The sequence below is a fragment of the Xyrauchen texanus genome, chromosome 24, assembly GCF_025860055.1.
Source record: "Xyrauchen texanus isolate HMW12.3.18 chromosome 24, RBS_HiC_50CHRs, whole genome shotgun sequence".
Lineage (NCBI taxonomy): Eukaryota > Metazoa > Chordata > Actinopteri > Cypriniformes > Catostomidae > Xyrauchen > Xyrauchen texanus.
This window is the reverse complement of record NC_068299.1, coordinates 33,804,583-33,818,410: the sequence shown is the minus strand read 5'-3', so window position 1 is coordinate 33,818,410 and position 13,828 is coordinate 33,804,583. Positions and strand designations below refer to the sequence as shown.

The following is a 13,828-nucleotide window of genomic DNA, read 5'->3' as shown; positions in this document are numbered from 1 at the left end:
TGCTGGCTCAGAGCTGTTCAATTTCAGTGCTCTAACCAGTCTTCACACCGCGCACATTCGTGTTCCACATAAGAAACATATTTAGTGTGCATTAATCGCGAAAGCAAGATAAATATCATAAAAAGGGGTAGTTCACCCAAAAACATTCTCTCGTCATTTACTCACCCTCATGCCATCCCAGGTGTGTATTACTTTCTTCAGCAGAACACAACCAATGAAGCTTGTGAACAGCATTCTCTTGTTAACAAATCGAGCTGCTCTTCCGGTTGTATCGCGTCAGTTCTCACGTGAACCAACACACTTGCGTCACTCTCACGTGGACTCTCTGCTGAACTTCGCCACTACACTGGTGAGTGAAATCTGAAAAATGTCCAGCAAGTGGCAAATCATCACTGACATTTTTAATCGCATACTGGCATTGTAGAAGGTTGCACGTAGAATAAAAAAAGCAACCATGGAATATTTTACTGCACTGTGGAACGTCTCTTTGAGTTTGCACTTATTTAGATGACCTGCTTCTTCTTAATTGAAATGCTGGACATGATATGAATACACATACAATATAGTGAAAAAAAAGTAACGCTATATATCGATATTTGATTGTATCGACACAAATAATAGTGCAGAAGTGTGTCGTTTGGAACTTACCTAATCTGAATGCTGCTTTAGGCACAATGTTATCCTTTATCACAATTCACATTCACTGTATTGAAAAAAGATGCAATGAAAGTGAATGTTCATCTGCCTAACATCTCTCTTTTTTCCACGGAAGAAAGTAAGTTATATGGGGTTGGAACAACATGAGGATGAGGAAATGAAGTCAGAATATTCATGTTTGGGTGAATATCCGTTTAAAGAAAAAAAAAAGATCAATAGCTAAATAAACTTTGTTTAAAAACTCACTAAGCAGTGTTTTAATGATTATGATTGTTTTAGATGGAAGATTGCCCCTTCAAAATCAGTTTCCATGGCAACATTTATCCACTCTTACCATTTTGAGATCCCTCAGAATTGCGAGCACACTAAGATAAAGCCTCAGCTGTATATGACTCACCTTTTACATAAGTCACAAGAGCTTATTCAATGTGAAGTGACGTGGAGGAATTAGGGTTATTATTGTACATGAAAATGAAGATGAAATATATTGATTAGTACACTAATAAATACACTAAAACTAAAAAATGTAAACTGAATTAACACCAGAGTAAATTAAAATTGAACAAAACAAAAAAACTGGCTAAAATTAAATAAACTACCAAAATACATATTTTTTGGTAATCATGAGCTAGAGACAGTGGCCCAATTACATGTACATGTGCTTATTTCATGATTTTGCTTAAAGCAGCATTCTGAAACGTCATGTAAGTTATGTAAGAGGGAAACCGTACTATTGTGGTCCACTATGGTCCTAATAAAGTGCTTGAAGTGGTCTTCTGCTGTTGTATCCTGTTCGCCCCAGGGTGCGACATGTTGTGCATTCTGAGAAAGGGCTGGGTGAAATGTAAAACTAATATTTGATCGATAATCATCTTAAATAATATTGCAACATCAGATTAAATCGTCAACCGCCCTACCGAGGGCAAGTGAATATCTTTGCTTTATGGGTTTTGCTTTAAAAATTTAATTAATTTATTGAAACACGAAAGACATTCCTAAATTCAAAATAAACTAAACAGAAATTAAGATTATGAAGTGATCAAAAAATCTTATAACCAAATCCAAACTTTTACTGTCTCCAACGGCCCCATTTGTCATCACGCAAGTATCAGTCAGCGACAACAGGTGGAAAATTACTAGTTGCCTACAATGTAAGAACTAAAGACAGTCATAAATGTAAAGACAATACTTATCAAAATAAATAAGCCTAATAAATTCCCTTGTGTTCCCAAAATAATGCTTTCAAATGTGTTCTTATCGGATTTGTTCAGTTAATGCTGTCTATAGAAAATAAAATAGAACAAAATTTTAGGTTCAAGGTGAACGTGTCTTGCATTACTTTATGATTTAATCGCTTTCGTCTTTGTTTCTTTAATACAAAGATATATATTACAGGACCTGGAGAGTTGCGTTCACAATGCATGTCAACTGCAAACTCTGTGGAAATAAAGCAGTTATTTTACAGCAATTAAATTCACAGCAACTCCTGAGATGATCAGAGATCATTTGCTGCACAATTTATCTCATAGATGACATTATTCTTGCAAACAGTTTTCAGATGAATGGAACAGAGAAAAAAAGAGTGATAACTCTTTACTTTTGCCTGTTCCACAAGACTCGAGCTGCACGCCTTTTGAACAAACAGCGAATCAGACATGCGCATTCACTGCTTTTCTTGTGTGTGTTCTTAAAAATATGAAATAAAAATGTGTTTCTTCAAGCCTTCAAAGTCATTGTGACTAACAGTATTTCTTGTCATGTGTCACTCCAAGATGTCTTAGAGGTAGCCCGCCTGTTGCGGGTAAATTATCAAAATTATACGTGTTATTGGACGAGGAGCTTGCGAACTGGATTCAGCCTCGTTACAGTGAGCGGGTGCTAGTTTCACACCCTAGGATACTGTTTGATAATTGGTGACTTCCCAGAGCCATGGTTTTACCATTTCTCAAAATTGTCTGTTAATGAGTGTTGCAAATCAGCATCAGGATATTTGTAAGATATTGTCGATATCCGATTACATCGTCCTATCGCCCAGCCCTATATTGAGATGCTATTCTGCTCACTGCAATTGTACAGAGCGGTTCTGATTTACCGTAGACTTTGTCAGTTCAAAGCAGTCTGGCCATTCTCTGTTGACCTCTCTCATCAAGGTGTTTCTGTCCGCAGAACTGCCAATTACTGGATGTTTTTTTTTTTTTGGCACCATTAGTAGAAGATTCTAGAAACTGTAGTGCGTGAAAATCCCAGGAAATCAGCAGTTACAGAAATACTGAAACCAGCCCACCTGGCACCAACAATCATGCCACAGTCCAAATCACCGAGATACATTTTTTTCACCTTTCTGATGGTTGATATGAATATTAACTGAAGCTATATCTTATCTGCATGTTTTTATGCATCACACTTCTGCCACACGATTGGCTGATTAGATAATCGCATGAATAAGTAGGTGTAGAGGTATTCCTTGTAAAGTGCTCTGTGAGTTCACACCTTGTCCTAGCACAACAAATCATCTGTGACATATTGACAGTAATGGCTTTTGCCTGACCAGTGCAAAGACTTCGATTACTAGCCAGGCTAGGATAAATCCCCAAAGTCTGCTCAACTGTAAATGCACATCTGGGAATTGTGGGTAATTAGCCATCATAAATCAGGGGCCAGACACCTGTGCTTCCTCTCAGCAATTTATAATTTAGAGATATGCTGTGCCTCAAGGGCTGGGTGATATAGCCATAAAATCTCAATATTTTTAAGCCTTATTGCTTTAAAACTCGCGAGTAATGATATGCATTACAGTCATTATGATATTCACTATGGTGCTTAATTTTACATACTAGATAATATATTTGATATATTGCCCGGCACACAAGTTTCAGTTGCATTCACAGAGTGTGTCATACAACTGCATCAGATTTGCTGCTGAAAACTCCTCATGTCTCCTCACTCATTAGACTCATGTCCCGCTTTCATGTCTCAGAGTAAGGTGTTAATGGAGAATGTGTTGCCCATCCCTCGCTCTTCCACTGTCTCGAGGATCTGAGTCAACACTCATCGGAGACTGTGGTCGAGACACATTGCGTCATGTCAGAGAGAGTAGTGATGCCCCTCTGCAGAAGTAGTAACACCTCCTGTCCTTATCAGCCATTTTGGGACATGAGGAACAACCAGCATCTTATCTCTGATAAGCTCTGTTCCAAAACTTGAGCTCTCTAATGAGGCAGCTTCTTAAGGCATCATGGGCACACTTGTGCTGTGAAGATCCTTCCAAAAGACATCATCATCATTACAAATCTTTCACTTTTGAGGTGTCATGTTGGTTTAGATGCTGCCATAGAAGTGAGTTGCCTATATAGGCAGGAGGCAGTTAGGTTTGTCCCTTAATTTTGGAACAGACCCATTGTCACTTCAGAGGGAGTTTATATTTTAGACCATACAAGTTTAACACTGGCATCTATAATGAGTGATATTGCTGGATGACATTTCAGTGCTGTACTTCTGTGGTGTTACTGCACAACTGTGATGAGTGAGGTTTTTAAAGCAGATTTTTCAAAGCATCCTTTGCAATTCACTATTGTATTGTTTCAAGACACTGAATATAATCAGAGACTGATTAGCAGTGAATGGCCACTGGTATTAAAATAAATGGGAGAAATCGGAAGAGATACAGACATTGCCTGTTAGTCAACTCGAAAATGTGTATGTGTATTAGCTGAACCAGCCTGAATTATATATATTGTTTTTTATTATTTTTTACATGATCTGAACTAAAGAAGCACAATTTATGAGACCATTGTCATCTGATGTTACTGCTGTATTTAAAATATGTTTTTGGATCATAATCTTGACCAACAGTTTTGGAGATTTCAGTCTTTACCCATTCAAGTAGATAGGAGCTGTACATTTATGCCATTTGTTACATTGAAAATAACTGCCCTAGCCTGCCTGGAAGAGTTCCAATGATTGCCGCCGAGTGGACAGACTTGCTTTGAAAGGGACTTATAATATAATGTAAGTCATACTGAAAGTCTTTGAAATTTCTATGATATAATTTTTGTCCAGTTATGCTTTTACTGAGGAGAAGAACCTTTTATTCAGATTATTACAATTTAGTAAATGTAACTATTTATGGAATATTAGTGTCTTTTATCCTGTTCCTTCATTACTAAAACAATAAGAAACGAGAGTCCATGCATTACAGTGATTTTACGGTGATACCTAATAGCCATTATAATAAGTGTGGAATACCAAAGTACTCTTTAAGATATACTAAGGCTGTCAATCAATTACATTTTTAATCAAATTAATTGCATGACATGCAGATTCATTAATCAAATTAATCGCATATCAATATTTGCTGAGAAAGACCCCCAAAGGAAGGTAATTCAATATCAGTAGGGCCTAGACATGTAATTATTCAGATATGAATCAGATAAGACTAATAAAGCATTGAATAGAGCTGCACGAGTAATCGTTAAAAGATCACAATCTCGATTCACCCACACATATTAACATTCCCGTGGCATGTCTTTGTAAGTCGGTCAAATTTAAATAAAAAATTAACTTCAAGACTCATTTTCAAATGTTGATAAACTTTATATGGCATGTACAAAACACAACGCTCCTGCACGAGATGCTAAATAAACTAAAACGCAACAGCCAAAGATGTTTGTCCAGCACAGTGGTTAACAAATTGAAGGGTGCAGCCACGATTAGCCTGGACAATTAGGAGAATTAGTGTGACATAATCTCTGTTCAGTTCAATATTTTTAGAGCCACCGATGCTACAAAAATACCAGCATTACTCAAGTCTGACTCAATTTGCTACATGTGAGCTGTTTGATTACAGTCGGCTGTTTTGAAACACTCACATGCGTGTCTGCCCGTGCACTTGTATCTTGTGATGAATGCAGTGCTCCTGCACGAGAGACTGCGCTGTTCTTAATCAAAATACCCCTCTTTAGGTGATATTAATGTAAACACATCTGTTAATGAATTACGTGAGTGTAAACAGACAGGATTGAATCTGCACTGTCTTGATTGAGATATTAAAGCAAACACAGACGTTAATGTATAAGCAGGTGGGAATAATTCTTAAAAATGTTAGATCTGTGCAATGTCTCTAAATGTATATAAGCTGCATGATGTCTGTTATAGGCATTCAGACATTCTTATTGCATCAAATCAGTATTAATGTAAATCTATCACTCAGTAAAGAGTGTCAAATATTTAAGTAGTTTCATTTTGCATTCAATTACTTTTTTAATGTTTTATATTATAATTTTTTAAATGTTTAATTACTGTTGCTGGAAAATTTAAAGTACTGTTTACTCTGTTCTCTATTTAATTACAGGGTCTTGAATAATTCAAATCTTGAAGCAATTTTTTCAAGAGAAACACTGAAGGCATCATTGTTTTCATTTAAATTGTTAATATATATATATCTTTTTTAAAGTAGTAAAATAACAGTGTTTTATTGCATATTTGCAAAACCAAGTTAACATAAAACTGTTAATGAAGCTTTTCCCCCGCTCCTTTTACTTTTTACTTAGCATGTGAGAAACCTAAATCGTTTCATTTCTTTTTTTATGCACTTTTTTTTTTAAACAGAACTATTCGTTTTATTCGTTGCACCATTTTATTATTTGATTTACAACTTTATTGCATTTTTACATAGATTGAAGTAGAGAACATTTAGTCAGAACCTCTAGTACATTACATATTACTTTGTTTAGTACCATTATGTCCAGGTTTATTAAATCACATAAGCATTTTTTTTCTTTAGAATCGTGAGAGAATTGTGATCTTTATTCTAACCAAAAATTAAAATAATGATTCTCAATTAATCCAGAATCATGCAGTTCTAGCATTGAAAAGACAATAAAAAAGAGGCTGTTGAGGTCATTAGATTGTTTGTTTTATTCCCATATCAATTAAAAATAAAAATGTTCCACCCTGTCTCTGGTCCTCTGTCTGAAACGCTCAGTTTTAAGCTCTCTGGCCCAAAGACTTCAAAGTAAACGCCCAATGTTATGATTGGCTAACATTGTGCAGCCCTTCCAATACAACCATATTTGAAACACAATCCAAAGAAATTGAACAAACTCCACAAGACCACAATATTATAAAACAAAATTTCAGGATTAACATGTACCGTATTTTCCAGAATATAATTTTTTCATCCACTGAAACGTCCTGCAACTTCTAGCCCATTTACATAATTTTTGGGCTACGTAACCTGGCCGGTCAAACACGCTGCACAATAAAACACATGCTTACACACAAACAGATGAAAACAGCACTCATAGTGATTATAGTAGCATTTAAAAGTTGCCTTTTCAGAGTATTATTCCTTTACAACGTGCTTTTTGCAACCAGTTTAAATATTTTGTGCACCATAACATTTTTGTTCTAACAAAGACCGCAGAAATCTTCACGCTGGAGTGGGTCTGACACGCTGCTGATGGAAAGTCGGGCAGCTGCTCCAGTGTCATAATGCCTGCCGTATACACTCTCTATCAGTGCGACTTATACACAGATGCGACCTATCTGTGTTTTTTTTCTCTCAACAATGCAATTTTGTCTTGATGCGACTTGTATTCAGGTGTAACTTTATTTCTGGAAAATATGGTAACCCATATCTAACACATTTCATCTGAAATGTTTAAAATGTTAACTGAACTAGCACCATAAACTAATCAATCAGTCATGAAATATTCATGAATTAGTTTACTTATGGTTTTCCTGTCCAAGAGTGTTTTTAACTGCCTCATCTTTCAATAACAGTTCCTATGCTGAGCTTGAATCATATTGTCACTGGTTCACAAGCAATCCACACTGATACGTGCCAAAAACACATACAGTTCATGCTGAAATGTTCTGAAAAAACAAACGTAATACAATGTAGTCAAAAGGCTGAAAAATATTGAGATTGTTAGGCTATATCACCCAGCCCTTGGGGCACAGCAGATCTTTGATTTATAAATGGCTGAGAGGAAGCGCAGGTGTCTGGCCCTTGATTTATGATGGCTAATTACCCACAATTCCCTGATGCGCATTTGTGTGATTCATGAACTGATGGTGACTGGTACAGATTCCAACAACAATGTACAGTGAGGTGAGAGTGCAGAGGCAGTTAAAAACACTGATTAGTTTCCTGGACATAAGTCTGTAAAGTAAAATCCTTTTATAAGGCTACTGCAGATGTCTGTAAGGTTTACAGTCGATTTGCATGGGATAAGCGATGTTTGTATAAATCACAGAGATGAGAGTGTTGACTGCATTTACACACTGCCATCACGTGGAGCTGACCCATCAGAAAATGTATTCTATTTAGCTGTGCTAATTAATTATGAAGTAAGCATGAAACATGTTCATATGTATCTGGGATTATTAGAAGGAATTGACTTGAATATCTGGCAAAATACAACAGAACTGGTTACTTAAGTAAGCCAGTCAACCTGCAGTACACTCTTGAATAAAACATTTAGAAAATCTTTTCACATTATGTAAATGTATTTGTCCCTCCGGAAAATATGTTGTGAAACGCGGGGCTCAACAAAATTTTTCCCTTTCACTCTGCTCAAATCACAAAATTAGCATTTGTGTCCTTTTCTAATTTTCCTAATCAAAATAAATCATGTTTGTTTGTTTCTCATGTATCAATCCAAATGCAACAGCCATCGTTAGGTAAAGTTTTGATTTACTGGTGTCTTCTCAATGACCTACATCCACTTCAGACACTTGGTGAACTTTAGAACATAAGGTAAAAGGGTTCACAGGCTGGACAGTAGAGGTTGACTGATAGTGGATTTTACTGATAACTAAGTTGTGCAGTTGTGTTTTTAAATGAATACTGAATGAAAAATGAACACAAAGTAAAAAATGTTAAAATAAACAGTACTGACTGAACCATGAAAATGTCTTGTACTTTTTAAATGAAATAAATATTAATATATATGAACTAATATACCCCAGTGTGGATTTTTGACAAAAACAGATATCTGTATACCAGAAATCTGTTATCAGTGCCGATTAATTGGCAAAACGGATATATCAGTCTACCTTTTATTGGATAGTTCAGATTCACTGGCTTTTTACCAACATGTCAATTCTCCTTTTTAGAGTTATAACTTGACATTACCTCTTTTAAAAGTGGCATGAAATACATAATAATGGTCAAAGCAATTCGTATAGTGCATTTATATGTAGAAAAACATTTAAATCCAGATAATCACATGAAGGTGACCTGTGTATGTCCACTTAGGATGGATCTCCCATGACAGGCCCTCTCTCCTCTTCACCTGTGTGACTGACTGAGCACCAGTGTGCAGGGCCAAGGGTGCAATGACTAAAATTGGTGTTGATGTCTTGCTGTAGATGCAGTCATATGCAGATGTATTTGGTCCTTGTGATGTCACAATTTCAACTAATTCCAAACTAGCCATTTCAGCTTGGTTTAAATAAATGCTCTTTTTCTATTGAGGAGGTTCTGAAACTTACAGTATGTTTTATAGTACTGTACAGTGACCTCTTATATGTCAAAAGATCAAGAAACATTTTATTCCTCTTGCCATGACCCCTTTAACATAAGGCTATAGTCAATAGCAATCTATTTTACAGTTGAGTTTCTTATTGTGTCCTGTTCTCACAGTTCCATCTGCACTATTTTTAATTGTCAGTCTATGTAAATGTGTGGTAGAAGGATGCTTTTGGAACGACACACTCAATCTTTTGTTTTCAATGTCACAAATGCCATGTTTTTAGGATGCTGTGTCAAGATAAATGTAGTTGAAACTTTAAGAATTGTGTCTCCTGATCCCTGCATTCTGTTGTGCTTCATCCAGGGAGTTTTGTGAGGTTTAATGAGTAGCGCTGACTGCCCCTTACTGGCGCGGCATGTAGGAACACAAAGTTACATGTACTTAAAAGTTTGAATTGCACTGATGATAGAAAAAGATAAGAAAAACGGATGGGGACATGATTATTTCACTGGCTTTTTCATGATTAATCAAACACAAATATCACATTAAATGCAACAGCCCTGATATACAGTATACATACTTTTTTCAGGTATTGGCAGTTGCTCTGTTAACTAAATAAGAGCTTATGTGTTTTTCTTTTCTTTTTCAGTTTTCTATAAATCTATTCAGGACTCTGCCCCCCTCCTCCAACCCTACAGGAGCTGAATTTGACCCTGAGGAGGATGAGCCCACTCTGGAGGCAGCTTGGCCGCATCTGCAGGTGTGTGGAGCTTCATTCCATCAGAACCTGACTCTTAAGGGCCTTCCATATGACTCATGTCAGGCGTCAGTGCACTGCAGAGAACATCTTGTTTTGATTTAAATGCTGGCACTGCCCATCTAATGACACACCATCTGAAAATGTCCTTTGTTTTTTTTGGGGGGGGATTTGCCCAATTCCCAATGTGCTCTAAGTCCTCGTGGTGGCATAGTGACTCACCACAATCCGGGTGGTGGAGGACGAATCTCAGCTGCCTCCACGTCTGAGACCTGTGCATCTTATCGCATGTCTTTTTGAGTGTGTTACCACGGAGATATAGCGCGTGTGAAGGCTTCATGCTATTCTCCTCGGCATCCACGCACAACTCACCACGCGCCCCACCGAGAGCGAACCACATTATCGATCATGAGGAGGTTACCCCGTGTGACTCTACCCTCCCTAGCAACCAGGTAAATTTGGTTGCTTAGGAGACCTGGCTGGAGTCACTCAGCACACCCTGGGATTCTAACTAGCGAACTACAGGGGTGGTAGCCAGCATCTTTACCACTGAGCTACACAGGCCCTGAAAATGTCCTTTCTTTTTGGCTGATGCTTCGAAAGGTCAGCGGCAGTATGGTCAAAGTAGAAATAGTTTGAACTTTGAGGGCCACGTTTAAATGCTTGACAGAAGTGCAAGCTGACGCGTCACTCCATAGACTACAATGCATTTGACAAAAAGCTGATGCTAAACATGTGGAAGTCCATTTACATGTTCTTACTGACTCTCTAGATGCAGTTTTAGCCCAGTGTTACACATGGTTTATGTGAAAAAATTTAGTGAAAAGTTAATCCAAAATGGTGTGCAAGGTGAAAGGTAATTAGTAATATACTTAATTCATTCATTAATGAAAAGTATGGGTTAAAAATCTTACCTAATTTAAAATGGACTATTTTAATATTAGATGTGCTGTGTATTTTTATACGTTTTGTGTATCATGATATTAGCCTAGCAACAAGCCCCCAATGCAGAGCACTATTTAGTGTGGCGCAAGGTGTTGCTGACTATGTAGTGTTCCAAAATAGTCACTTATGAGGTTCCATCTTGTTAGGTTTTACCCTTAGAAGGGTAAATGCAGTACAAAGCAAGGTAATTCACTAAGACTTAGAACAAAGTGTCCATCTCAATTTAATAAGACTTCCATTTGTGCTAAAACTAATAACATTTGTTTTTGTGGTGGCAAATATGACCTGATTGATACATTAATCTTGTATTGATATTGATCCTTTTACTACCCCTCTCTTTTTGTCTCTCTCTTTCTCTCCGTCCTTCAGCTTGTATACGAGTTCTTTTTAAGATTCCTGGAGTCACCTGACTTCCAGCCCAACGTTGCCAAAAAATATATTGACCAAAAGTTTGTATTGTCGGTGAGTACCCTCTCTTGTGTGCTATAACTGCATCACAGTTTGCCTCACCCACAAACCAGCAATGGAACATACACACTGTATCTGTTGGGAAGTGATTTGTCAAATTGTATTCATAGATGATTATGCTAATGCATCATTTCTTTTACAGCTTCTGGAGCTGTTTGACAGTGAAGACCCCAGAGAGAGGGACTTCCTAAAGACCATCCTGCACAGGATCTATGGAAAGTTCCTGGGGCTGAGAGCCTACATCCGTCGGCAGATTAACAACATATTTTACAGGCAAGCTCTCAAACTAATCCACATCTGTATTAGTTTCTTACATATGCTATGGATACTGACTATATAGTGCTCTAAATATGTGTCCTCATTCATAAGCTTTGTAATGCTGGATTTCTAAGAAGTGAGTTGGTCTTTGAATCAGTAGAGAGTTTTCCATTCTCAGGAATGATGGCAGGTGAGATGGGTAGCTGAGTCAATGTCCTTGATCTTTCACTGTAGGTTTATATACGAGACAGAGCATCACAATGGGATCGCAGAGCTTTTAGAAATCTTAGGAAGGTGAGTGTTGCCTCTATCAGTGTTGCCATGACAAATCAGAGAGATGGCCCTCACTTTACTGAACTGAAAGAACGTGTCTGTCACATGACCAGTCTCATGCTCTTCCCACAGTATAATTAATGGCTTTGCCTTGCCACTGAAAGAGGAGCACAAGATGTTCCTCATCAGAGTCCTGCTGCCTTTACACAAAGTCAAGTCTCTCAGCGTCTATCACCCACAGGTACGCTTAAGAGGAACTCTCCTGAAAACATTTGTTTTATTGACAATTTGTGTGTGGTAATGTTTGCCTCATTGTAGGGGTGGGTTATGCAACAACAACAAAATCACAGTAGAAATTATTGGTCGACCAATTGTGGATTTTGCTGATATGTAATGTGGTGAAATAGGCAGATATCTGAGAAATCTAAATATAGAATGTTAAAATAGGCTAATTAAGGCTTTCCTTACTGTGTCAGGCACAGACATAGAGGCTACAAGAGTCCAAAAATAATAAAATCCCAAATGGAGTTAATTGTTTAACCAGAATTCCAATAATGACCTAGAATAAATTATTTGGTGCATTACTCCAGACTTAAATATAAACAAGCCGGTAAAACACCAGAGACTATGATTTTGAAATGACAGATTCTTGGCTCTGTTGCAATGCTCTTTATGCAAGAATTTACCAAATTACAGCCAATATATTTCACAAGATGAGGTTTAATGAGGAATAAGGTTTATTAATATTTTTATAATATTCATAAGTTATGAATTTGGAGACACAATGTATGTTCTGACTTGAAGGCACATGCATTTTTCTTTGCGTGCTTCTACTCCAGTTTAGAACATTTGATTATCTAATCAAAATAACAAAATATGCATTGAAGTGAGGATAAAAATATGGATGAATATTGTGATGACATTTAAATACAGCAAATTCCCACAAAGTGGCAATTAAATGTTTTTATTTTGCCACTTGAGGCCGCTTTTATACTGTAGAACCAAATCATTCTAACTGTAGACTCCTTCAGTGCCGATTAATGAAAATTATCATATATTATATATAATTATACTGAAAAAAGTCATTTTTACTTTTAATGTCTGAAATAGGGCTCTGTTTTATTAAAATGTTAACTAATTAATCGCACAGTTTTCTGTAATTAATCACGATTAATTATGGTGCATGGTCATAAATATATTTAATTTATACTTTCTCAAAACATTTAGACTAGTTAGTCATTTATTTTAATTATTTAAATATGTACGTGTTAAAATGTTCAGTTTTTTTGGTACATATAGTTAATTAGACACATTTTTACATCTTTGATACAAGTATACTGTATATACAGTGTGCCATAAAATTCACGGATATGCTGTAATTAAATGTTGGGCAATAAAATTATATATATATATATATAATTTTTAAAAACTTAAAAGAATTTATGTAAATATCCCTTGTGGGGAGAATATTTTTGTAATTTCCAATAAAGCTGTCATTTTTCCAAATTTTGCAAAATATGTGTGTGTGTGTGTGTGTGTGTGTGTGTGTGTGTGTGTGTGTGTGTGTGTGTGTATATATATTTGTTTTTTTACATACAATATTAGCGATTAATTAGCCACAAATTTCCACCATGAAATAGAGTGATAAAATGAAAAATGTTTGAAGAAGCACTCTCATAAATGCACAGATCCAGATGTTAATTGATAATTCCTGATGTAAATCACTCAATACAATAATTTGTACATTTGTACATTCCACATTTAACAATGTCAAGATTTCCTACTAGCACCTGTTCTTCCAGTGTTGGCAACAGTAACTATGGGAGGCAGGGCTTAACATAGGGGGCTGCATTCCACTTCAGACTTTTACACCCTCCCCTCGCTAACTTCCCTTTGTCTCGTGAACTTGAATGTACATCATAGCCTACGTTGCACGAGCCCACTACTGGCGGAAACCGTGCAGTTAGTTGAAATGTAAAAGCTCTTGTAC

At 36.6% G+C, this 13,828-nt stretch overlaps 1 protein-coding gene across 1 annotated transcript in view; it reads left to right on the top strand.

Moving 5' to 3' along the window:
* Nucleotides 1-13,828, top strand: part of LOC127618210 (serine/threonine-protein phosphatase 2A 56 kDa regulatory subunit delta isoform) — a 53,933-nt gene that overhangs the window by 31,460 nt on the left and 8,645 nt on the right. The window contains exons 5-9 of the mRNA XM_052090536.1: nt 9,787-9,897; nt 11,209-11,301; nt 11,450-11,580; nt 11,800-11,859; nt 11,971-12,079. Coding sequence (XP_051946496.1) covers nt 9,787-9,897; nt 11,209-11,301; nt 11,450-11,580; nt 11,800-11,859; nt 11,971-12,079 — 504 coding nt within the window. The remainder of the gene's footprint in view (nt 1-9,786; nt 9,898-11,208; nt 11,302-11,449; nt 11,581-11,799; nt 11,860-11,970; nt 12,080-13,828) is intronic.